The 25313-nt window shown below is 38.8% G+C and overlaps 1 protein-coding gene across 3 annotated transcripts; it reads right to left on the bottom strand.

Annotated features, from left to right (window-relative positions):
- Positions 1-141: 141 nt before the first annotated feature.
- frs3 (fibroblast growth factor receptor substrate 3) lies at positions 142-21788 on the bottom strand. Of its 3 annotated transcripts, NM_001113669.1 has the most exon segments (8): positions 3774-4049; positions 4086-5740; positions 7550-7701; positions 10673-10834; positions 17882-18068; positions 18502-18584; positions 20240-20383; positions 21610-21682. In NM_001113669.1, coding segments are annotated over 5 exon segments (1554 nt in total). In that variant the 5' UTR covers positions 18562-18584; positions 20240-20383; positions 21610-21682; the 3' UTR covers positions 3774-4049; positions 4086-4747.
- Positions 21789-25313: the final 3525 nt, after the last annotated feature.

The raw sequence follows: 25313 nt of genomic DNA, 5'->3' as shown, positions 1-25313 counted from the left end.
CTGTGATACTTTAGAGCCTGAACTGAATCTTTGTAATTCAGTTTTTCAGAATTATCCAGTGGACATGACAAGATCAGAAAAATGTAACTGCTTTACCACTACTCAATGTAAATAAGTTAACAGTGGCTTATTTCAGTCTTATTTTATCATCTCTTTATTCTTTATACAGTCCAAATACACAATAATACATTAGCTTTCTTTAGTTCAAAATCACTGGTCAGTTGTATTCTGCATGAATTATCTCATAGATTTAATATGATCAGGAATGGAATGAAAAAAGTTCCACAGTGAGCCTTTAAAATGTACTTCCAACAGGAAGAGTGTCAGATCTCATCACCACCTGTGTCGGTAATATTCAATATTTAAAACACACAATCACAGATAATTACAACAGATCACAATTTTTCTAGGCAGGCCCAGGGGACCATAACCCAATGTACCTGACCAAGAAAATAATAACAAAAGGATACATTTTTTTTTATTTGAAGAGAAAAATAATTTACAATATTGCATGATTGCAAACAATGGACAGTGAGAAGGAACATTATCACCAGCAAGCAATATTTGCTGTATAAATGTATAAGTTCTTGTGCTTGCATCTTTGTCTTGTTCTGTCAGCAAGGCAGTCAAGCATATCTATGTTGTCTCATACAAATATTTCTCATCTAACCCTTGTAGTAACAAACTGCATACATTTTTGTTGCTTTTCCCCCAAAAGTTGTCTTTCAGTAAGCTTACACTACACATTCCTTATTATATCCAATTTGTGTTGTGTATTATAACCACAAAGGCTTTTTACATGTAACTTTAAAATTACATTTTAGATGGTCTGCTTTTAACCTAACATACATACTATATGTGTATGTCAGATTCACTTCCACAAGACAGATTCATTTAGGTTAGGACTGGTTTACAAATGTTGAACTTTAAGTTATAAGCACAGTTTATGCACAGTACCACTTGCATGCTATGGCACAGATTACATAAACCCATGTAAACCATGCAGTAGGGTATAAAATACCTGAAATGCATAATTAACTGGATAAAGTTTGTCACTCTTGTAAATTAGGCCTTAAATCTGTATGAGTGTACATAGCTTCCGCAGGAATGTAATGATCCTTACTTTGCTATTTAAAAAAAAAATGTAGGCATATGCAGTAAAGTACAAAAAGCAAAACCTTTCTTTTTAGCTAATATAGCAGCATGGGTGATTCAGACATCAGAGTAGAGCTGCACAGGCAATGAAGATCCAGATCCAGTCTTACAGGGACATTACCTACAGAAAATAGGGATGCCATGCCTGTATCTGTCTCAATAAGGGAAGTTATTGGGCCCCGTAGCATCGTAGCATTTTAGCAAATGCATATACAAATTCAGTGCGTGGCTGCACTTAGGTTAACTCAATTTTTTAAAACATCTTACTAAAGAAGAAGGAAAAAACTAAGTAAGCTGTATCAGAAAGGTCTATGTAAATACAGCCATACGCACTTACAGTTATACTGCACTGAGTCCTTTATCAAAAGAAACACACGATTTCTTGTCTCTTTTTTTGTAAACATGATGTTCCAGTGTCAGACTTCCTCTCTTAGAAACAGCCTTAATTCCCGTGGCCAGAGTCTGTAAAGTTCTCTCCACTCTCCTGCTCCTCCCTCCCTTAGGAATGTGTGATCAGAGCTATAATGGCTAGACTGCAGGCACAAAGCTACTTAATATGGCGGCAGCTGCTGTCTTAAGCAAACAGAGAAAGCTGTTTACTCAGGTATGGTAATGGTTTCTGCAAAATAAATATATTGTTCTAGATGGTACTAATGTGGCAAATCTATTGGCAGTAAAATGACAAAATGACTTTCCTTCTCCTTTAAAAGGGGACCAAATGAATTAGGTAAAGTTAGAAAAAAATTTGAATTAAGAGCAAAATGTCAATTATGACTTTCTCCTTGCATTGTAAATAAAGAGGAGAGCATCATCATGCAGTGACTGCTGAGAAAAAAAACTTATATATTTCAGATCACTTGTGTGCAGTAGTCTGAAATAAAAGTTTTTTCTAAGCAGTCAATCTGCACGATTCTGCTCTCCTCTTCATTTACAATGTACTAAGAGGCAAGCAGGAGCCATTGGGGATTGATGCATTGAGCCTGGAAGCAATAAAGCTGTGCAGTTGAATACATAAATTTTGTTTCTCCTTGATTATTGTCAAACTAAGAGGTACATTTTACACATATATCTTAAATATCTGTAAGTAAAAACAATATATAAATAGCATTATTATTATTATAGCGCCTGTGCACCTGTGTATACATTCAGAGTACCTTGAAATGCTTTTATAATAAATAGTATGCATTGTGGAGTAGAAAAGTTTTGTTTGGCAAAAGACCTTTATATACGTCATGCAGGCATGTTGTCTGTTATGCAGGTAAGTCACTTAGTTTCTCTTGTAAAGGAGAATGAAAATAAGATATGTACAATTCATGCAAATTGAACTGAGCAGTGCATGAACTATACAACAGACAAAAGGGAAACCTCTATTTAAAGCACAGATTACATACTGCCAAACAATTTTTCCTGATATTTTCAAGAAGGCTATTTAAAGGCAATCTATAACAAAATAGATGCAACTCAAAAAGCCCCATCAAAATACCTTTTGATTTTTTTATTTTTTTTTAACATACAAACTAGATCATCTTATTCCCACAACATACATTATTATCACATTATAGACCTACTTTGGGCTAAAAAGCAGAATTGGGAACTCTCTGCACATTTTGATACTAGTTGAATTAATAACAAGACAATGTCTGCCAGTGAGATTGTGGTGGGATTCAGAAATAATTCTTTGTTGCCACCATGGTATTTGTGGTGCCAGTCACTGCCACTACAGCAGGCACTCAAAGGGTTATAGTCTGGAAAGGAAAAACACATTGTTTTATCGGAGTGTCTTGGACAAGTATTAATGCTCTTGCTGCTTTAGCTTCCTGTTTCAAGAATAAAGGCAGAACAATGATTTACTAAAGTATAAACTCCTTCAGGGTGACAAAATCACCAATACGTCAGTGTTAACCAACTATACTTTATTTCTGTAAGACCATGGGACATGATGTATTTTCAGAAGGGTTTAGTAGGCCTGTAACAGTAATCCATGCCTTTAAAGTTGTCCTCAAGAGGTAGCCACCTTGGATCTTGTTAGCTTATCTTTTTAGTGGCACCCACATGCTCAATATGCTCTGGATAGCTGTTGGGGTAATCAGAAATCATCAAGCAGAAAATTAGGTTAATTTGTCATAGAAGTAGATGATACAGTGCTGTCAGAAGCCCAGAGCGAGTGCTACTTGCTAAGGTCCCCACTGGAACAGGCCAGCTCAAGCTTGTACCTATAGAAACAAACTGCATCTTACCCACTTCCTTTTATGGCTCTGGTTCACATTAAAAATAAACACAACCTTCTAATACATACAGTGTTTTCAACTTGTAAATGCCAAATATGCATGCATATCCAAAAGTGGACAAAAACAAAGTTTCACAAGCCAATGAGTCACAAAAGCAGTAACTGCAATTTTTTCCATAACTTCGATTCATTTGACATGACACTCAATAGATTTCTTATATACCACCAAAATTGTTAAATTTTGTGTAGTGCTGTATTAGCTTCTGGACATGTCCACGAAGCTGAAGCACTTACCTTATATATAGAACAAGGCAAAAGACGCAGCACAGACTTGTAAAGATTAGAAAGCAGAGCTGTACCATTGTAGATGGACCTTGCAGCAATTCATGTGTGCATGTTACATAAATTTTAATAAAACACTGTAAACATACACAAAGTATAAAGGAATCAAAGTACAATTACACAAAATTAAATTTTTACATGGCACAGGTAGAAATATTTGGCACTTTTAATTCAAGTAATAAGTACAGAAAATATGGGGCTTCTTTATAATCTGTATTAAGTCCTTCACATCTTACATTGTTTTTTTTTTCTGTTTCTGTTGTGTACATATATATTTTAAATTATATATATATATATATATATATATATATATATATATATATATATATATATATATATATATATATATATATATATATATAAAATCTTTTAAGGTCCATCTTTTTCTTATTTTAGCACCTATACATAACTGCAAAATGCAATAACTGGGTATATACAGTTCACTTGTTTGTAACATGCCAATATCCAAATGACATCAAAAGAGGTACAAGGATCTAACCAGTAATGCACATCAGTCAAGAATAATGACCTTCAGGCATTGTGAGACTAGGCAGTGTTATTCCAACGGCACAATACGGCATGGAATGTTTACAAAAATAAATAGAAAAATAAGTTAAATCAATAAATTAAATCAGCAAATGAGAAAATGTCTCAAGTCTACAAAAGCAACAGTAAAAAAATAAATACATAAAAAAACCAAACACTGAGATTTGACCCATAAAGAGCATTTCCAGCTGGGTGAAGTCACAGTCATCACCTTCAGTATCTTCCTGGTCCTTGCAGCACAGCTGGAGCAAGGAGTGCTTTTACTAAAACATCATCCAAACATCACTGCCCAAGATGCTAAATTTCACACATTCTTAAAAACAGAAATATCTCTCTTGGGAGGAACATTTTATACAAGGAAGTGGTGGGGTAGAAAAGACCAGGATGTACTCACACAAGAAGAGAGAAAAGCCAAACAGAGCAGCACAGATGGCTTTTGAAAAGAAAAAGGCAAAGAGAGCAATGGATACAGAGCTGTTACAGGGGCAAGTCTGTGCTGTTGTGCCTGGTCTTTCTAGACGTGCCATCGTCCCGTGGCAGTGCTCTCTGCAGGCTAGACATGGCTGCCGTCTTTTTTAGGTCGATAACAGCATAAGAGTCAGCACAGCGGACTGGGTGATTCGGAGCTGGGGTGCAGGTGATCTGTGGAATCGGACGTGCTTTCCCTTCATTCTTCCCTTCTAGTTCCACCTGAATGTAGTTAAGTTGTCTCTGCTCAGTATGTGGTCTTCGGAAGTCAAAGTTGAACACATTCGATGGGCAGCTTCGTCGTGGTTGGCAATCTAGTCGGTGATGGTGGTGGTACCCTCCACATGCTGATGCACTCTCAGCATTCATGTAGTTTTGCACAGGATCATCATGGTAGCCATTGAGTGAAGGTGTCATAGCATCGGCTGAGTCCTCCTCTTCATCATCCTCCTCCTCTTCATCTTGGTGCAGAGACTGGCACTCCCACACAGGAGGAAGTGGTGGCAGATTCTCATAATGTAGCATTGCTGTCCTCCGATGAGAGCAGCTGCTAAAGGGTATACCATCAGCTGACAGTTTCAGGCCCCTACTGGTGCCCCCCCTTCGTAGAGCTATACTTCCTGGTGGTACTAAGCCATTGATGTTCTCATAGGCACACTTGTGTGTGCTCCACTGATCTTTGCACTCATTATTATTGTTGTGAAGTGGCAAAGGTTCTCTCTCAACACTGCAAATATGGCCCTGGCAATCCCTGTGATGTTGGCAGAAGCTGTCTCCCCTCATTGGCATTCGCCTATAGGCAGGAGCTGGTCCCAGAACAAACTTTACTTCTCCTGGTTGAAGATACACCTGGGGGTTCCTTTCTTCCATGGAACAGCTTGGACCTAGCCTGTGTCTTGGTGGGTCGTGGTATGGTGCATGTGCCTCAGGCAAGGAATGCATACAATGTCGGCCTCCCAATTCTTCTTCCCCTCCACTGGCTGTATTCACATATGTGTGAGACTGTTAGAAAAGGAAGAAGAAAAGATGCAATGAAGAACTTTTTTTGTGTGTGTGGATCAGGCCACATATTAAATGTCTGTAACAATAAAATCCAAAACGGTGTATTTCTCTCTATATTAGTGGTTCCCAAAACTGAACTACTTGAGAAAAGAAGAGAACTGCCTCGGTAGGTAAGACAGAAATTTGTAAGAAAGCATGGACAACTGCAACACTTTAAAGGAGAAGCAAAAGGGACAAATAATAATAATGCCCTTCTTCTTGTCTCCTAAACCGCCATAATGATTTTTTAATAGTCTTTTTTAATAGTCAGTACTGTACATGAATCAGAACAGTGTCACTAATGCCCACGCCATATTAACTCACACAGACATCACTTCCCTATTCTTCTCCTGAGGACCCCGCTGTCACCACTGAAAGAAGACCAAAAAAGGGAACAGCGCGCAGAAGCATGCAATGAGTTCTGCACGGGGCAGCAAGGAGAAAAAGGAACGGAACTCTGGCACAGCAGGGGATCTAAAGGCAGGGCCCACACAGCAGCAGCACAGTAAGATATATATAAGGCGGTTTTAGTGAGAACTTGCAGATGCCGCTCACTTTTTTTTCTCCTTTAAGTCCATCTGTAAAGATCTTGTTTCTGTGTCCATCATACACAATGTTAACAAGAATTAAGGGACCCCTGGCGCTGTAGTAAATCTCTCCACTGAGGAAAGAGAAAATTTGAAGTGAACATGTGTATCTACATTTTTTAATTTTCTTTTTTTATTTATCTTTATTCATTTTTCCCTAAAAAAGATTTATTTTATTGCCATGATTGTGAGAGATAAGCAGGAATGCAATATATATATATATATTTTTAGGGATGTTATTGCATATTCATGCAATTGCGCATATGCACATTACTTTTTATTACTTGCTTGTCCCCATAAGGTTTTCTTTGCAGAGTTCCACTATTTTTATTGCTGTATATTGCAAGCTTTGAAGAAATGCCACCCAAACAGGGAGCACATATTGTTCAAAAACACCTAGCACAAAGTGCAACACATTACAAATCACAATCATTAATACTTTCTTGTCACCATAAGGTTTTCATTGCAGAGTTCCACTATTTTTATTGCTGTATATTGCAAGCTTTGAGGAAATGTCATTCTGTGGCTACTAAAGCAAATAAAGTGCTGTCTTGTATAAAAAAGGGCATTGACTCAAGGGATGGAAACATACAGTAATTTTTCCTCTTTATAGGTCTCTGGTAAGGCCTCACCTTGAGTATGCAGTGCAGTTTTGGGCTCCAGTCCATAAGAAGGATATTAATGAGCTGGAGAGAGTGCAGACATGTGCAACTAAACTGGTAAAGGGGATGGAAGATTTAAACTATATTCTTTTTTTTTCCCAGAGGCCACCCCTTTAGATTAGAGGAACGGAAAGCAGCATGTTTTTTCACAGTGAGGGCAGTGAGGTTGTAGAATGCCCTTCCTAGTGATGCTGTGATGGCAGATTCTGTTAATGTCTTTAAGAGGGGATTGGACGAGTTCAGTATAGGTTTGTGTGTGCTGAGTTACCTTGGAAGGGTTGAACTTGATGGACTCTGGCCTTTTTTCAACCCTATGTTACTATGTAACACAGTTGCCACTTAAAGGGTTAACTATTGTTTCTGTTTCTTAGAATGGTTTACCAGTTATTCCCTATTTTCACACAGGCACAGCCACTATTGTTACAACTACAGTTAGTATTTGGTGGATAATTTAGGGAGATAATAAATGTTAAAGTAACAACACCTTTAAATGCATAACATGTCAGAAAAATAATACAAACCTGATCCTCTGGTGCAATCAAACCATGACCTGCTTCCTCCCCAACGGAAGGATGTCTCATAGTTCCCACTGAAGGGTGACGAGCAGATGGATAGTTGGGCCCATCATGAGGAAAACTATGGAATCCATTTGGGAACCCTGTATACCCCAAACCTACAGAAATAAAGAAGGAAGAATAACTGGGAAATTGATTTAACAGATATTTTCATAAAAGGCATTTATAAACAACAGTACAACATGGTACTGGTAATTGCAGACAATAGAGAAGATCTGAAGCATTCCTACTGTAAGTTTAGATGCAGCACTAATATTGCAATATTTTTTTAGGTGCCCAATGGGTTACTAGTTAGGCAAAAAAAACCCAAAAAACAACAAATTGTTAGCTTAAAAGACGGTCAAAACACCAGTTTCCGGCTGTCATGGCTCTGATGTTATTAAATGTAAAGCACCCTGGCTGATGAGCACTAAGTGACAGGTGGACAGTCACACCAAAAAGTGTTTGTGCTGAGGTGTGCCTGTCACTGCTTATTGTGTGCCAGCCAGGGTTTTTCTCTGTTAACCTTTCTGCTGCCAACGAGGTATGGCATACGTGATTGCAGAAATATTCATTATGTGCCAACCACGTATACCATACGTTGTTTGGCAGATCGAGGTTTCTCTCTGCAGAGGCGGCATGCATCACTTCTGCAGAAAGTTCTAAACAATGACAGGCCCCAGGGGGGCTGTCATGTCGGTCCTGCGATGCGATCCCCAAGTAGCAGATGCTTCCTCCCCCCTCCAGAGATGCCCACTCACTTCCTGCTGCCTGATGAGCTCTGTACACGGACCTTCCAGAAGACTCAGGACCCCTCAAATATGGTTTTCTGGGGGACTCTGTATAGTTAGGGGGGGTCTTACCACACATAATACACTAAGAGGGGGCTCTGTGTGCAAAAGCTGAGTTTGCAGGCGAGAAATCCATATGCACTATTTTCATTTTGGGGTAAGTACATACCACAGACTTTGGTATATCTATGGATATTGGGCATCAAACTGTCCAGTAGACCATAGGTGTTCCTATTTGGAGTGATTTGCCTTTGTATGCCAGAAACTGTGTGAGATAAAAGCGGCAAACTGCAACATTTTTAGGTGATTTTCTGAAATGTCATAGAAACAACTAACTTTAGGAAAGCTTTGCAGATTGGTACTTTGGAGTAGAAAGGACTCTTTGCCCATGTTGGATTTGTCAGAATGTGTACTTTCCAAAAATATATGGTTTTCTGGGTTTTTATGTATAGTTAGGGGGTCTTACGGCACATAATACATGGTCAGTGGGCTTTTTATTTTTTTGCAGAAAGTTTACAGCTGAGAAAATTCATATGCATTATTTTCATTTGGGTGCCTTTGTACATCACATATCTTTGCATATTGGGCATCAAAGTGTTCATTAGACCTCTGGCATTCATATTCAGGGTGATGTGTCATTGTATGTGAGAAATGTTGTAAGATAAATGCAGCAAATTGCAACATTTTTAGGCGTTTTCCAGAAAAGTCATAGAAACCACTAACTTTAGGAAAGCTTTCCAGATTGGTACTTTGGTGTAGAAAGGCTTCTTTACAGATGTTGAATTTGTAATAATGTGTACTTTGCAAAAATATATGGCTTTCTGGGGTGAGTGTACTTTTTTGTAGCTTTATCCCACATAAAATGATGTAAATGTGTTGATTTTGCAGGAGCTGAAATGATAGATCATATGGGGGAATGTTCACATTGGGGCCTCTACATGCCACATACTTAGGTAAACCTATACATAGTAACATACATAGTAAAATAGTAAGTTAGGTTGAAAAAAGACGTACGTCCATCAAGTTCAACCATAATGCCTATATATAACCTGCCTGCTAGTTGATCCAGAGGAAGGCAAAAATCCCATCTGAAGCCTCTCTAATTTGTCGCAGAGGGGAAAAAATTCCTTCCTGACTCCAAGATGGCAATCTGACCAGTGCCTGGATCAACTTGTACTAAGAGCTATCTCCCATAACCCTGTATTCCCTCACTTGCTAAGAAGCCATCCAGCCCCTTCTTAAAGCTATATAATGTATCAGCCAGCACAACTGATTCGGGGAGGGAATTCCACAACTTCATATTGAGTATCAAACTGTTCAGTGGACCCCTGGTGTTTAAATTTAGGGTGTCTTATTTGGTTACTGACCTGTAGGAGATAAAGATACAATAGACTGGAAGCTTTTATGCGATTTTTCAAAAAAAAAAAAAAAATCACAAATTTTAATAAAAACCAATAAGTTCAGGAAAGCATTGCATCTTGGTAGTTTGGAGTAAACAGACATTTCTATCTATTCTGGATGCCCCAAAATCTGTTCTTTCCAAAAATGTATAAATAAATAAACCTTCTGTTAATGGAATTTTTGGCCTTGAAATCTAAAATATGCAGCTTTCTGGAGCAGTGCTTTGGAAATTTAGCAGTGTACAGCTGGGAGTTTTTGACCTTTAAAAGTGAGAATTCTCCATAAAACTATATATATTTGGTATTGGCACGTTCAGGAGACATGGGACTTTCCAAATCAGGTGTATTTTCATGCATAAAATAATTTTTGTTTCTGGTATATGTGTTTGTATTATGGAAAATTATTTTTTTTTATTTTTAGACATTTAGACAGAATTGTAATTTCACAAATTCTATCATATTTTGAAAGCTTGGGGTGTCCTGAAAAAAAGGATATATTATTTTCCTGGTTAAACTAAATGTCCCCCCAAGGAAAGGCTCCTAGATTGAAACATTGCAAAATGTTCATAAACTGTCTGGCAATACAAGTTCCGCTTTGACCAAAACGGCTGGCAGTAAAATGGTAAAATAACATCAGAAGCGGCAAGCCATTTTGTCAACGATTACTTTCTGGGTTTTTTTTTTTTTTTTAAGGGATGTACCACAGTATGGTGAGAAATGCGAGATAAGCTTGTGGCCAGGTAACCTAAGAAACAATAGCATCTTACACCAGGTATATTGCCCGTTAAAATGTACTTGTACAAAGGTCAATGAAAAACCAACTTATCGGCAGGATATATTTTTTGGTTAACGTTGTCTGATACATATTATTTTTTATGGTCTTAAATGTCTTAATATACCTCCTGGGGCCTGCGGGGTACGCACTAGATCCATCTCCCCAGGGTGACCAGTTCTGGTAATCATTACAGGTTCTTCCACAACACTGATGCTGTTCCGCTGCATAAGCTCCTGAAGCAAGTTGAAGATTTCTTCTGCCCTTGAGCACTTGAATGCAAAGATCCCTGGAGAAACAAAAAGAAAATACTAATTTGAATGCTAACCCTCAGGTCCCATAGGGTTCTGTATTGGTACCACTTTTATTTAATTTGTGCATAAATTACTTAAGAGAGGGTATTTTTAGTAATTTATCAATGTTTGCAGCCAGTGCTCAAAAAGGGTATTACTGAATTACAGCAAGTAAGCTGGCAAAGGGTGTGGAAAGTCTACATTATAAAGAAAGACTGGCCAAGCTGAGGTTGTTGAAAAAGAGGTGCATAATAGGAAACATGATAAGTATGTATAAATATTTAAGGAAACCATGTAATAAACTCTCTAATTCTTTCTTTACCATTGGTCCTACCCAGCAGACACAAGAGCATCCATTCAGATTAGAAGAAAGGAGGTTCCATTTTAATATTTGGAAAGGGTTTTTTATAGTAAGCGCTAAGAAGCTGTGGAATTCTCATTGAAGTGGTTATACTGCCAGATACATTAGCTAGCTTCTAGAAGAGGTAGGATAGTTTAACAAGGTGAAAAAATACAGGGTTTTTAAAAAAAGCTTTTAATACTAAGTTGATCCATTGTCTGGGTCCTGGGGGTTTAGAAATAAAGGATGTACAGTCATGGCCAAAATTGTTGGCACCGCAGAAATTTTTCCAGAAAATCAAGTATTTCTTACAGAAAAGTATTGCAGTAACACATGTTTTGCTATACACATGTTTATTCCCTTTGTGTGTATTGGAACAGAACAAAAAAAGGGAGGAAAAAAAAGCAAATTGGACATAATGTCACACAAAACTCCAAAAATGGGCTGGACAAAATTATTGGCACCCTTAACTTAATATTTGGTTGCACACCCTATGGAAAAAATAACTGAAATCAGTCGCTTCCTATAACCATCAATAAGCTTCTTACACCTCTCACCGGGAGTTTTTGACCACTCTTCCTTTGCAAACTGCTCCAGGTCTCTCTTATTGGAAGGGCTTTTTTTTTTTTCTTTGAAACTTGTTTGGGGCTGCTTATCCACCATCCGGACTATCCTGCGTTGCAACCTTTCAGCGATTTTTCTCTTCCGTCCACGCCCAGGAAGATTAGCTACAGTGCCATGGGTTGCAAACTTCTTGATAATGTTGCACACTGTGGACAAAGGCAAATCTAGATCTCTGGAGATGGACTTGTAACCTTGAAATTGTTGATATTTTTTCCACAATTTTGGTCCTCAGTCCTCAGACAGTTCTCTTCTCCTCTTTCTATTGTCCATGCTTAGTGTGGCACACACAGACACACAATGCAAAGACAAAGTGAACTTCTCTCCTTTTTATCTGCTTTCAGGTGTGATTTTTATATTGCCCACACCTGTTACTTGCCACAGGTGAGTTTAAAGGAGCATCACATGTTTGAAAATCTTATTTATCCACAATTTTGAAAGGGTGCCAATAATTTTGTCCAGCCCATTTTTGGAGTTTTGTGTGACATTATGTCCAATTTGCTTTTTTTCCTCCCTTTTTTGTTCTGTTCCAATACACACAAAGGGAATAAACATGTGTATAGCAAAACATGTGTTACTGCAATACTTTTCTGTGAGAAATACTTGATTTTCTGTAAAAATTTCTGGGGTGCCAACAATTTTGGCCATGATTGTATCTGTAATTTAGATGACCATAGCTTAGTATACTAAAAATAATTTAACCATTAAACAAAACCAGTATAGATTCATGCAGCTTAGTTAGGATCACATATTTGCTTAAAGGGGATCAATATTCTGAATTTGAACAGCCCTTGCCAGGAAAAACATTTTTGTAAATCATCTTTATATTTTAAATGTTTAGTTTAAACATACTCTGTGTATCAGCTCTGCTAAAACTTTGCTCTGCTCTATAATTACAAAGTATCACTATAACAAACTTGCATGTTGCCCACAGAACTTAACACTGAACTGGTACTGTGCATGCCTTCCCCTTCTTGCTTCATTTGGATATCATTGATCCAACTGACTAAATCTTGACAGCCAATGGTATCAATGATATGTAAATGAAGCAGGAGCAGGGAAGGCATGCACAGAACCAGTTCAGTGTCCTTTCTTGGCTGCCTACAAACTGGGGTCGGCAATCCCTTGCAAAGAGAAAGCAGAGAGAGTTTTAGCAGGGCTGAATCACAGCTTTTATAATCTGTAACTTCAAAACTTAACATTTAAAATAAAGATGATGATTTACAAAAATGTTTTAACTGTCAGGGGCTGTTCAAATTTGGACTATTGTTTGCAGGTGAACATCCCCTTTAACATGAGCTTTATAAAGTATGGCCTTTTTTTAATTTGGAGCTTTTTAGGTAACAGGCTTTCTGATAAGGGATCCTATACCTAAAACATACAGTATGTAAAAACAAAGGAAAATTATATTATATAAGAGATATTCCAATCAATAAGACGTTCACCTAAATCTTTAATAGAGTGTATAGTAGTTTAGTACCGTTTGAAATATAATTTAAATTCACTGTGACTATTTGCTTTCTGGAAATTTTCTTTTTAATTGCTATTTTTCTTTATGGGAGAGATTTTACATATAATTATAAGAAATACAGAAGAAACAATTATTCAAAACTCCTGTTTACACTGGTTGAGATGTCAGGGACTAAATTAGTTATTAGAGTGGAAAAGACAAGAATATTATGCAGAGACAAAGGGGTGCCAGGGCAAATTGAGCCGTACGCAGCAATCTCTGTTGCCTACCCCTAACTCCAGCCTGTGGCAGAGCGTACAAATCCAAAGTTTCCAATTATGGTAACATTAAAAAAAAAAAATTTGCCTTCTTCCTGATTATTACATATTTGCCTCACTGAATGTCTTGTAAGCTTTACACAAAATGTTAGATAGGGAGTTAACAGATAGAGGACAAAATACTGTTTTGTCACAGCAAAAAAACATGAATTTTTTCACAATTTATTATGCGACAAAACTACAACAAATCCAAAAGCAAAAATACGCCATTTAAAAACCTTCGAGATCATGTAGACAATGGCAGATGTCCTTTTTACAAATGGGATATCTTTCTTTGCTTTGTGGTTTTAAAGGTTTTCGGGGTTTGACACTTGCATGTGTGCGACAAGATAAAAATGTTGCGTTTTTACTGCGTCTGTTTTTCATTCTTTTTTCATTTGGATTTTGTGATAAAATGACTGACATTAATGGAAATGAGTTTAGTTGTGGTTTGAAAAGTAAAATGTTTATAAATGAGCCTCTTAGTGTTTGAAAAACTTTCTGTATTCTTGTGGCTTTGGCTCTGGGCCTGCACTATAACTTAGTTTTTGTGACCGTACATGAGTGTAAAACTGTTCAGGTTTTCTCCTTCAGGTGACCATCATTGCTGACCCAATAATACACGCCCTTTCACGTCTATGAAGCAAAGGAAAATCAAACATACTGGTTGCCATAGGGACATACTTACACTAGGTGAAGTCTAGCGAGGGGAAAGGGGGGTATTTAATGTATGTGATTGCCCTGTCCTTTATATTACTTTTAAATTATTAATGCATTGCTTTTTTTACAAACAAATAAATCCAGCGCTCAAAGTAATTGTCCCATTAAACATAGTAAATTGCTGCAGCAATAATTTTAAATGTTTCCTATAGTTTGATCAGTCTTTTATAATGTTTTTGAGGAGTTTTAGCCAATTCTTTTCAGAACTGCTTTAATCAGACACACTCCTATGCATAAACTATTCCTTTTAGTTTGTGCCATGGCATCTCTGTGCAAGTCAGCATTGCAACTAGGCCAATGCAATTTTATTTTGCTACTCCTTAGACATTAAAGGGGACATATACCATACCATTTTAATATATAATAAAGTAAAATAGTAAGCGCTTTTATTTTAATACCTTTGTGCTCTACCCATCCCTTCTGCAAGCTTCCGGTTTAGACTCTTCAGTATGTGGCTGGGGCCACCAGCCCCAATAGACTTCAGTAACAGAGCAACAGCTACTTAAAGTGCAGTGAATATGCATGGTGGGCGGGGCTTTGCAAAGTCACAGGCAGTCTGTTCCTGCTCTGCTCCCTCCTCTCTCTCCCTGCTACTGTTGAGTTAAAAAGCCTGTCAGTCAGTGCTGTGACCACTTTCTGTGGAAGACTGGAGTGACACTCCCATCTTTCATTTGGCTTCAGACTTAAGAGGTTGTCCATGCAGCTCTCATATAATGGCAGTTTTAGGAGGTAAAATGCTTTCAAAACATCTTTCTTTCTGCATCATTTCACATTTTGAGGGAGGATGAATATTATAACTGAATATGAACTTTCTTTAAAATGTCTCCTTTAAGCTCCAACTTTAAGATGACTGGACATTTTCCTGAAAAAGTCTTCCAGTTCAGAGCAAAATTCATTGCTCTTGTCCAGGTCCTAAGGCAGCAAACTATACTTATTTTACTTTACAGAGGTGGTAAGATCATCTAGAATATGCTGTGCAGTTTTGGTCTCCAGTACTTAAACTGGATATTACTGAATTAGAGAGGGTCCAAAAAAGGGCAACTAAGATGGTTAAAGTAAAACTACACCTCCAGAATGAATACTTAACCAACAGATAGTTTATATCATATTAGGTTCCCTATTAAAGAATCTTACCAAAGTGGAATATAAATAACAGTAAATATTACCCTTTTACAGGTTTTCCCTTGAACCCCCACTTTGTGATGGCCTGTGTGCTCCATCAGAGATCAGATCACATGACAGGAAGTAATGCAGCTCTAACAGGAAGAAGTAATGACAGAACTTTGCCTATTAATTGGCTCATATGACCTAACATGTGTGCCCTTGGTTTGTTTGTGTTCGTAAATCATATGATCCCAGTGGGCGGCCATTAAATGGCAATTTTCTATTAAAGATTACTCAATGACACATACTACTTAAAAAAAACGTATATTTTTATGAAAATTTTTTGAAAATGAAGCAGGGTTATAGAGACCTACATTGTTTGGGGTACAGTTTTCTTAAAGGGTATGGAAGGTCTCTACACTAGAGAAAAGGGAGCTAAAGGGGGGATATGATAAGCATGTATAAAAAATATATAGATATACTAATCTCTAATGCTTTATAAAACAGTGGGTTCTCCCAGCGGAAACAATGGCATCCATTCAGATTAGAAGAAAGGAGGTTTAATCTAAATATTCAAAGGGACAAAGGGAGTAGGAGAGCATAGTAGGAATAACATTTGAGAGACGTTGAGGAAGGCCTAAATGACCTGACTCTAACCTAACGGCACAGTTTGGGCCTACAAGAAAAGGATTTTACGTTAAGTCCAAAATCTCCTTTTCTGTCAGGGCACGTACTAAAGCGGTCCCCTATAGTGTGGGTATTTAGTCCTGGTGGGAAACTGCCACCTGCAGCACCTTATGTCCGTAGGAGGCCTGTGCTCAGGTGGCTACCTGCAAACAGTAAAATTTCAGCCTTATCTGATAAAGCTTACTTAGTTTTTACCTTTTTTTCTCCTTTAAGGACTGGATGAAGCAAGCCCTCCTTTTTGACTAAAAATAAGGCTGAGTAGAATCCCTTGAATCTTTGCTGCAGATGAACCTCTATTATCACTCTGTTTTGTAGTCGCAAATGGCATTCTTGAAAGACTTTGTTTTCGGTGGATTGCTGAAGGTATGAACCTGTACCGAGGAGGTTTGTCTGTGAATGGGTTTCTGTTACCTTCCTGAATTATCGTTAGGACCCTGGGGTCTATAATGTGGTTTGCCATATATCTAAAAATGCACTACCCTGGTGTCATGCTGAAGAAGACTCCACTGTTTCTTGACTGTTGTGACCAGGAATTTTGTCCCTTTCCCTTAGGTCTGTTGGAGGTTTGGTTGTTCTAAATGTCTTTAATGGATAAAAGGAGTGACCTTGTGATGAGCCTCCTCTAGAGCTCTTGGGTGTGATGTAAGTCAAGTCTCAATTTGAAAGAAATGTGCTTTTTCCGCCCGAGACCTCTGAAGTTATTTGCTTAAGGAAAGGGCCAAATAACTACTCTCCTGGAAATTTGAGTCCCAGGAGTCTAGATTTGGGAGCAGTGTCGCCACAGTGCTCTCCTGGCTATCACTATATTGTATGCAGATTGAGCTGCAAATTTAACTCTATCCATGCCAGCCTCAGCTATGAAGTACAACGGTGTACTGATCTTCTGCAATTCTGCCACCATATCCTGATCGGAGACTGGGGGATTTCCAAGCAGTTCCTTGCACCAGAAACTAGCGGTTCAATGGATGCTGTAGCTTGAGAATGTGTGGACGAATGCTTAAGTAGTGTTGTCTCTATTTGTCTGTCCATCAGGTACTTGAAGACGTTGTCATTCTGCTTGTAGGGTGGTATGTTCGGAGAGAGACTATGGAGTCAACTTTTGGTGCCTTGTCCCAGAATTTAACAATTTTTATCAGGAACAGGATACGTGCAGCAGAATCTTTTCATCAGAGTTATCCTGCGGTCTGGTTGTGTCCACTCTGTGTCTATGATCTGTTGGACCACTTTAGATATGGGGAAGGTTCTGGATCTCTTAGGTTGTACTCCCAAAACGTTGCCGGCTTGCTGCTACTGTCCGTCACTCTGTATCTTGTGCAATAATTCTAATGTTTTGAAGGTGTACTCTTACGTGAAGGTTTAGTGGATTGAGCAATAGTAGTTTGTATAATGGATTCTCAGGGGATTCTCAGGGGATGACCGATTTAATCTGACCAGAGTTAAACTGCATTTTCATGTTTTGGACAAAATGAAGACCCCCCCCCCCCCTTTGATCCAAAACCACACTGGGCTATGTCAATTCAAAACATTATTAGTAAATGCCTTACTGAGCGTGCAGACATTATTTCCCCTAAATTTACGCTACTGCTTGATGTAGTTATTGTCTGTCAACAGTCACCTAAAAATGCAGTCAATGGTATAATCTGTGGGGCACAGGTGCACGGGGTATGCAAATTACTGTTTACCGTAGATTATGTTTAGCACTAAAAAACACTATTTTATCCACATATACCATTTACATATCACATGGGGTATAGGCGTTTTTTTAAAAGTCAGGTTAATGCTTTTAATCACATTAGAGACATACCTTGACCAGTCTGACACCTTCGCCCACTTTCGAAGGAAAAGAGGTTAGAGTCATAGCCATAACGCCGTAAACAGAGGTATGGCCATCTCACAGCATCACGCTTTCGGGTGTGAAGGACCAGTTCAGTTTGTGTTAGTTCCATGACCCCTGAGCCCAACTCTGTTCCCTCATCATCCACGTTGGTGACCTGTCAAGACAGAATTACTCATAGTTACATAAAACATAATAATATAATGGGTGAGGCTGTAAAAATGCACATTATATCAACATAAAACTTTTTGTTCAAATAAGACCAGCTTAACTGTTGATGCAGAAAGGTTAAAAAAAAAAAAAAAAACCACAAACACATCACTTATGCGCCAGTATAGTAGAGAAAATTTCAGACTTCACGGTTCATACATTAAATCACTCTTTTCACATATAAAACCTCCTTTTTTCTAATTTCAATGGATGCCTGCCTGCTGGAAGAATCTAAATTTTGTAATATATATTAGAAAGTTGCTTAGAATCAAAGACACAGAGTGGTAATTTTTTTCTCCCCAAGTTTTTTTTTTTTTATTATGCAACATTATATATGTGTCTACAAGCTCTTTCACTAGTATCTTAGCTGGTATACTTACCTTAAATTTTGTGGGATGATCGTCTGGGAGACCATCTCGACAACTGCAGCAGCTTCCCATGATGTCAGCATATCAGGTGACCTCTTAAGGAAAAAAATTAATTGAAATCCAGTATGGAAGACAACAGACCTCAGACCCAATAAACCTCTGAAACCGATTACACTACAATTTGTCAAATACACAGTTCTGATCCATCAGGCCTGATATACCTGACAGGTTCCTACTTGGGGCTTGGCCTGATATTGACAGTGCCACTTGAATAATCACATTGGTTAAGGATTGCATTAGCCCATCAATGTGGCTCTCTTGCAATGGATCTGCATAGGCCTCTAATCTGATCAAGCCTATATGTCCTAGTACAGTATATATGTTTATTTTAACAGACATTTTACAAATAGATACATTATCCACTTACTTGTATGCTTTATAGTGAGTATCATGCACTGTTTTAGATGCAACACAGTGCTAACAAAATCAAGGTCAGCTATATAAACACGGTGACCAAAACGGATGACATAATCTCAGAGTTGTTCAGTAAGGTTGAGGTCATGGCTCCAGGCAAGCCAGTCAAATTATTCCAATCCCATCCCAAAATCCAATTTTGTATGAACTTTGCTTTGCCTAGTAGAACTCCAGTTCATGCCTGTCATTACCATAATGATATTAGGTTTACATTGATCAGCTTGCCAATAAAAGTAATCCTGACAAATATTTATTTTGCTAATTTGCATATAGTGACAATTTTAAAAGGGGAGTCTAGATACCTATGCTCAATAGTGTACCACCAAATGAATGGGTTGTTCAAAATTGTACAAGTCTGGAATATTCCACTACCAGTGACTTCTAGTTGACCTTCCTACTACCTATTGACTTCACCACTTGAAGTATTCGGGCACAACCATCAAACAGGTAGCTGAAATGTAATGGGGTAGTTAACATTCTAAGAGGAAGTATAGCTCCTTTTTCAATATGAGTTCAATAAATGAGGTTTGTGCTGAACATACTTTTTTGCCTATTCTTCTCATCACACTATAGGTTTTGTTAATTCTTGAGTTAAATAGGGCAAACACGGAAACAAACTACTCAATGTTTGGTCTTTGTGGGGAAGATAATCATAATACCATTATACAACCCCCCTCCCTTCGCCCTCTGTTTTAGCTTAGAGAAAAGCCCATTATGCAACAATATCAAAAAACAGGTAGGCTATGGAAAGGATTAACCAGAAACTGGAGGAAGATATGACTATGCATGCATAACTTTCTTGAGATAAAGTTTAGGGAATGAAACTGCTTGTTGACCCAGAGAAAGGCTAAAACCCCCACCAGAAGCCTCACCAATTTGCCTCAAAGGGGGGAAAATTTGTGCTATGAGCTAATTTCAGCAACCTTGTATTTTCTCACTCGCAGAACCATAGATCCAATGCCTTCTTGAAGCTATTTAATGTATCTGCCAGTACAAAATACAAAAAAGTATGCGTATTGGTATTTACATAGCACTGCATAGTACTGTACATTAAAACAATATATTAATACAGACACTTTGTCTGACACTAGCCTAAAACCTCAGTAAAGCTTATTCTTGTGGGGAAGAAACCAAAGCTTTATATTCATAAGGCATTTTCATCACGAAAATGAAGGGTCTGTCACACAAAGGGTAGGACTAACTACTACCATCAGAGCATGCATATTTTATTATGAATTTCAATCTTCCAATTCCCCTTGGTTTAGAATTGTATTACCTTGAGCTAGCCATGGATGACAAACCAGATGCGTAAATTTTATGGGCTACCTGCCCTACTTTGCTCCCACATCCTGTTCTTTGTTGGTTTTCTCAGTGCCAGTGATAATAGAAGTGCCATGGCATCTGTCACCCTTTGTGTCACCTACATAAAAGGAAAAACATAACAGCACTGATTTTATGCATTTATTAAATGTTTACATTTACAGTGTAGTATTACATAGTTTCCCAAATATAACACTATGTAGGTTAGGACTAAAGTATACAAAGGCTTTTTACTATGAGCTGTTAAACAAAATAGATCTCCCTCTATTAAATTTCCTCTATAACTCCTCATATTTAAGGGAGAAAGAAAAGGTACTAAAAAGTTACAATTACTGGGGGGTGCAAAATATTAAGCAGAGCGATCCTCTTTTTCCCTTATATTTTCAAAATCCTGCGGCCGACGCATGCGCAGCAGAGTAAAAAACTTTTGGTTAAAGTTTGGCTTTTTTTTTCTACAGCTCATGCACACCCACAGCAATAAAGAAGGTGGAAAAGGATTGTTCACTCTCATGTACCCCAGGCTGTGTAATTTTGTGCTAACAGGGGCATTGGCCCAGGGTATAAAGTAAGTAATTACAATCACTGGGGGTGTGCCTAAAAGTTGCCATCCCCCAAAGTGATAATTATCTTAAAGGAGAAGAAAAGGTACAAAAACTTTATGCACAGGTATCATCAACTATAACAGTGTCAAGCATTACCAGCATTATTCAATGCAATACATAAAATGCCTGAGTTTAGTGCACCTGCAGAGCTCCTGGGCTGGTTGCACCTTCTGTGTGCCAATGCCTTGGACTTGCAGTAAATACAGGGATCTAGATGCACCTTGCATTTACAATGAATGTTGGATATGATGTCAAGTTAAGCAGCATCAAAAATAGAACATCCTCATTCCACTCATAAGCTGCCTTTAACGTCTTGGGCACAAAATGTGCCTGTCATTGTCAGGTGCAAAAAAAGCAGGCACAAAGTGCATTGTTGCAAAAAGCACATACCTGTATTTTGCACTTTACCCCACTGTGATGAGCCCTCTTTAACATAACACTAGTAATTGGACGGAGAGGGGGGAGGCAGAGTAAGGGTTAAATGAATCCATAATGATAAGGCCTTTATAACAGGAAAAAATACAATATACATTTTTTTTTTTAATTTAAAAATAGTGCACAACACATATACAGTACACGGCCCACTTATTTGGATTTGGTTGTATTTAGATGTCTTGCCCTTTTATTTTAATGTGTTATCCTTTATGTTTTCCACCCGCTGGTCCTCATATTCTGGCTACAGTCTGTCACCATTACCCAGTAGTGGCATTTGGATCACCCATACCGCCCAACACGCTCTTCCCGAAATAGTCTCGATTTTCTTAACACAGCCCGCAGTCCCGGATCGCTGCTTAAACGTCCCGCAACGCCGTTATTATCCAGCTCCTTGGCTCCTGCCGGACAGCTAATCCCGACGTCACATACTTCATCTCGCGAGATAGTGACGTCTCGACCACACACACACACACACACATATACACACACACGTATATATGAGCGCCGCCTTTGGGGCGTAACGAATATCGGTGCTTGATAAATTGGGAGCGTTTTGAAAGATAATGCAGTATGTACAGGACACGGTAGACAGTAAATGTCCTAAGAGCAGAAGTTTCAATAATAAAAAAAAAAAAAGAGCAGAAGTTACTTATATATAGATAACGGACATCGGTGCCGGATGCAGAGGTTATTAGAAATATAGATAGATGATAGATACATATATATATATATATATATATATATATATGTAGCCCACTTTTGCTGGCAGTGCTTCTACTGGCTATTACTTTGGTGCTACAGGAGTCCTGAGCCCCCGCTTACTATTGTGGGACTGGAACTCCCACCCTGGGAACTTGATATTACACGTTACTCCTTGACTGGGACTGCACACAACTCCCGGCACCTTGCCCCTCCCTTGGGGTATTTGCTTAGCGGCCAGTAGGTGATCCCTTGGTAGGAAAGAACCAAACACAAGTGGATATAGTGAACCAGATGAATCTCTTTATTAAGGGCAGACCTCTCCAGGAGTGGAATACATGCATCAGGGCACCGTCTCCTTAAATTCACTTTTAGAGAACCTCTCTCCTGTTGGGCTACCCATGGTACTCCCGCCAAGTGATCCTATCTAGGTGCTCCCCCCAGTACTCTCACCGGAAGACCCTTTCTTGGGGCTCTCCCCGGTACTCACGCCAGGCTAACCCACCTCAGGGACTCACCCCGGTACTCTTGCCTGAGCACCCTCAGATTAGGAATCTCCCTCTAGTATTGGCTTAATCCACCTGAGTAGACCTTTGGGCCCTGATCTCCAGCTGATGGATTGCTGGGGGATCTTAACCCCTTTATCACTCCTGGAGGGGCAATATCTGCCCTTTCTAACTTAATTGCCTACATGTCACTCCTAGAGCAACCTATTATAGGAACTTGCTACCTACTAGCCAGGCCTGTTGCACACCTCTGTCCAGAGGGAGGTCCCAGGCTGCAAAACCTGCTAAGCATGGGAGCTATCCACTTTTATATGTTTACACACCACCCTGTGGCTGTAACCTGAATTGCAGGGAACTCCCATTTAAGTGTTAACATCTCATTACCATAGTAATACCCTCTAGGGCTGCTCTAGGGGTGTCCATCCTACGGGGCCCATTTAGTCAAACCACTACATTTATATATAACAGTTTCCATATGTAGGGAATGTATAATGGCATACTTACTATAAAGTAGTAGTTAAGCCATTTGTATCAATGTAAGTGTAACGCATTTTTGGATAGAATAGACCATGTCCAGCTAGGCCCCATGTATATTGGACTCTCTTTCAAAGGAACATCAAAAGTGGGTCATGACCTAACTCAGCCCTGCTTACTGGTCTGGCGTCATTTATATTTATAGGCCTGTGCCTGCCCTGCCCCCTCTGTGATGTCATAGGCGGGGCAGGTTCGGGTCTAAAAAAAGCTGCGGGCCAGTTTGGGTGTGGGTGAACAAATAGTCACTAGTATGGATGGTGTTGTGGAACTACAATTCCAACTGCAAGATGTATTATACTGATGTAAAAGAAGGACACCAGGAGTTCTTTTGCAGCAAACTGAAACTAATAACTTTTATTGTCCAAGACAATAGCAAAGCAATGCAGGGTACTCAACTCACAGTGTAGATGGAATGGCAGACATAAAAGGCACAAGATGGCAGTAAAATTCAGAAAGGTGAACCGCTGCGGAGGACAAGCTTTTTAAGTAGATTTATGTCTTTATGGTTTCTTTCTACCTTAAATGGCTCGGATCCCAAACAGCAGACTTGATCAGGGAAAATACTCTAGGTTTGATACCCTTGTCAGTACCTTCACTGAGGCACAGAGCCTGTAAAGAAGACTAGTCCTGCTATCTCTCCTGGTTGGAGCACAAAAGAGCTGCTCTTACAAAATAAAACTGGCTTTCCTAGAAAGTGCTAGGAAGATACACAATATTTCTATAATAGAATGACAATGTGAATTGCAGATTCAATTCATCATCTTTTAACCTTAACCCCACAATAAAATTATCAAATTCCACTGCTTTTACTGACCAGACAGGTAGGTTTCAATAAAGCTCTAGAAGAAACACATTTGTTAACATGGTTTCCTCTCCTACAAATATTAAGGACTCATACTGGCATACGTGAGTGTGAACTGGGTCCCCATCAACGTGTTGCACATCTGGAAAAATTGCACTCCATTATACATGAAGGAATTATGCATTAGTAAGTACCAGGCTGCACTGAGTATTAAATTTCTCAAAACCTCAGTTTACCTGCTGTATCGTCACTGTTATCATCACAGTTATCAGTGGTATTTAAATCAAAATTTAAGAAACTCACACAATTGGCCTTGTCTCTGCTTTTCAAGATTACACTAACAGATTAACATAGTAACATAGTAAGTTGGGTTGAAAAAAGACATACGTCCATCAAGTTCAACCATAATGCCTATATATAACCTGCCTAACTACTAGTTGATCCAGAGGAAGGCAAAAAAAACCGCATCTGAAGCCTCTCTAATTTGCCGCAGAGGGGAAAAAATTCCTTGCTGACTCCAAGATGGCAATCGGACCAGTCCCTGGATCAACTTGTACTAAGAGCTATCTCCCATAACCCTGCTGTGTAACCTGTGCCTTTTCTCCTTTTTTCCAGCTTGAATGGCTGCCCCCGTGGCTACACAGCAGCTTATTATATAAATTATAGCAGTGTTACTGTAGCAAACACACCAGTTTTACCAGTGCAGGGCAACAGTGCATTATATTTTTATTACTTTAAAGCTCTTTTATTTTTTGGTGTTACTGTTCCTTTAAAGTTATATAATGTATCAGCTAACACGACTGATTCGGGGAGGGAATTCCAGAACTTCACAGCTCTCACTGTAAAAAAGCCTTTCCGAATATTTAAATGGAACCTCCCTTCTTCTAAACGGAGTGGGTGCCCTCGTGTCCGTTGGAAGGACCTACTGGTAAATAAAACATTAGAAAGGTTATTATATGATTCCTTTATATATTTATACATAGTTATCATGTCACCTCTTAAGCGCCTCTTCTCCAGTGTAAACAGACCCAACTTGGCCAGTCTTTCTTCATAACTGAGACTTTCCATACCCTTTACCAGCTTAGTTGCCCTTCTCTGGACCCTCTCTAACTCAATAATGTCCCGTTTGAGCACTGGAGACCAAAACTGAACAGCATATTCTAGATGGGGCCTTACCAGTGCTCTGTAAAGGGGAAGAATAACCCCCTCCTCCCGTGAATCTATACCCCTTTTAATACAGCTCAAAACCTTGTTTGCCCTTGCAGCTGCTGCCTGGCATTGCTTGCTACAGCCAAGTTTATTATCTACAAGGACTCCAAGGTCCTTCTCCATTATGGATTTGCCTAGTGCAATCCCATTAAGGGTATAAGTGGCTTGCATATTTTTACATCCCAGGTGCATGACCTTATATTTATCCACATTAAATCTCATCTGCCACTTAGCTGCCCAGAT

Source organism: Xenopus tropicalis, chromosome 2, assembly GCF_000004195.4.
Source record: "Xenopus tropicalis strain Nigerian chromosome 2, UCB_Xtro_10.0, whole genome shotgun sequence".
In the NCBI taxonomy this organism is placed as follows: Eukaryota; Metazoa; Chordata; class Amphibia; order Anura; family Pipidae; genus Xenopus; species Xenopus tropicalis.
This window is presented reverse-complemented; position numbering and strand designations above follow the sequence as displayed.

Bases quoted from the DNA above. Each gene is read 5' to 3' on its own strand.
- frs3 (XM_012960231.3), bottom strand. From the start codon at position 18,561: ATGGGAAGCTGCTGCAGTTGTCGAGATGGTCTCCCAGACGATCATCCC. The intron at 10,835-17,881 runs GTATGTCTCTAA...TTGTTTCTCCAG, and splicing joins AAGGTGTCAGACTGGTCAAG to GGATCTTTGCATTCAAGTGC. The intron at 7,702-10,672 runs GTATATTAAGAC...TTATTTCTGTAG, and splicing joins TACCCCGCAGGCCCCAGGAG to GTTTGGGGTATACAGGGTTC.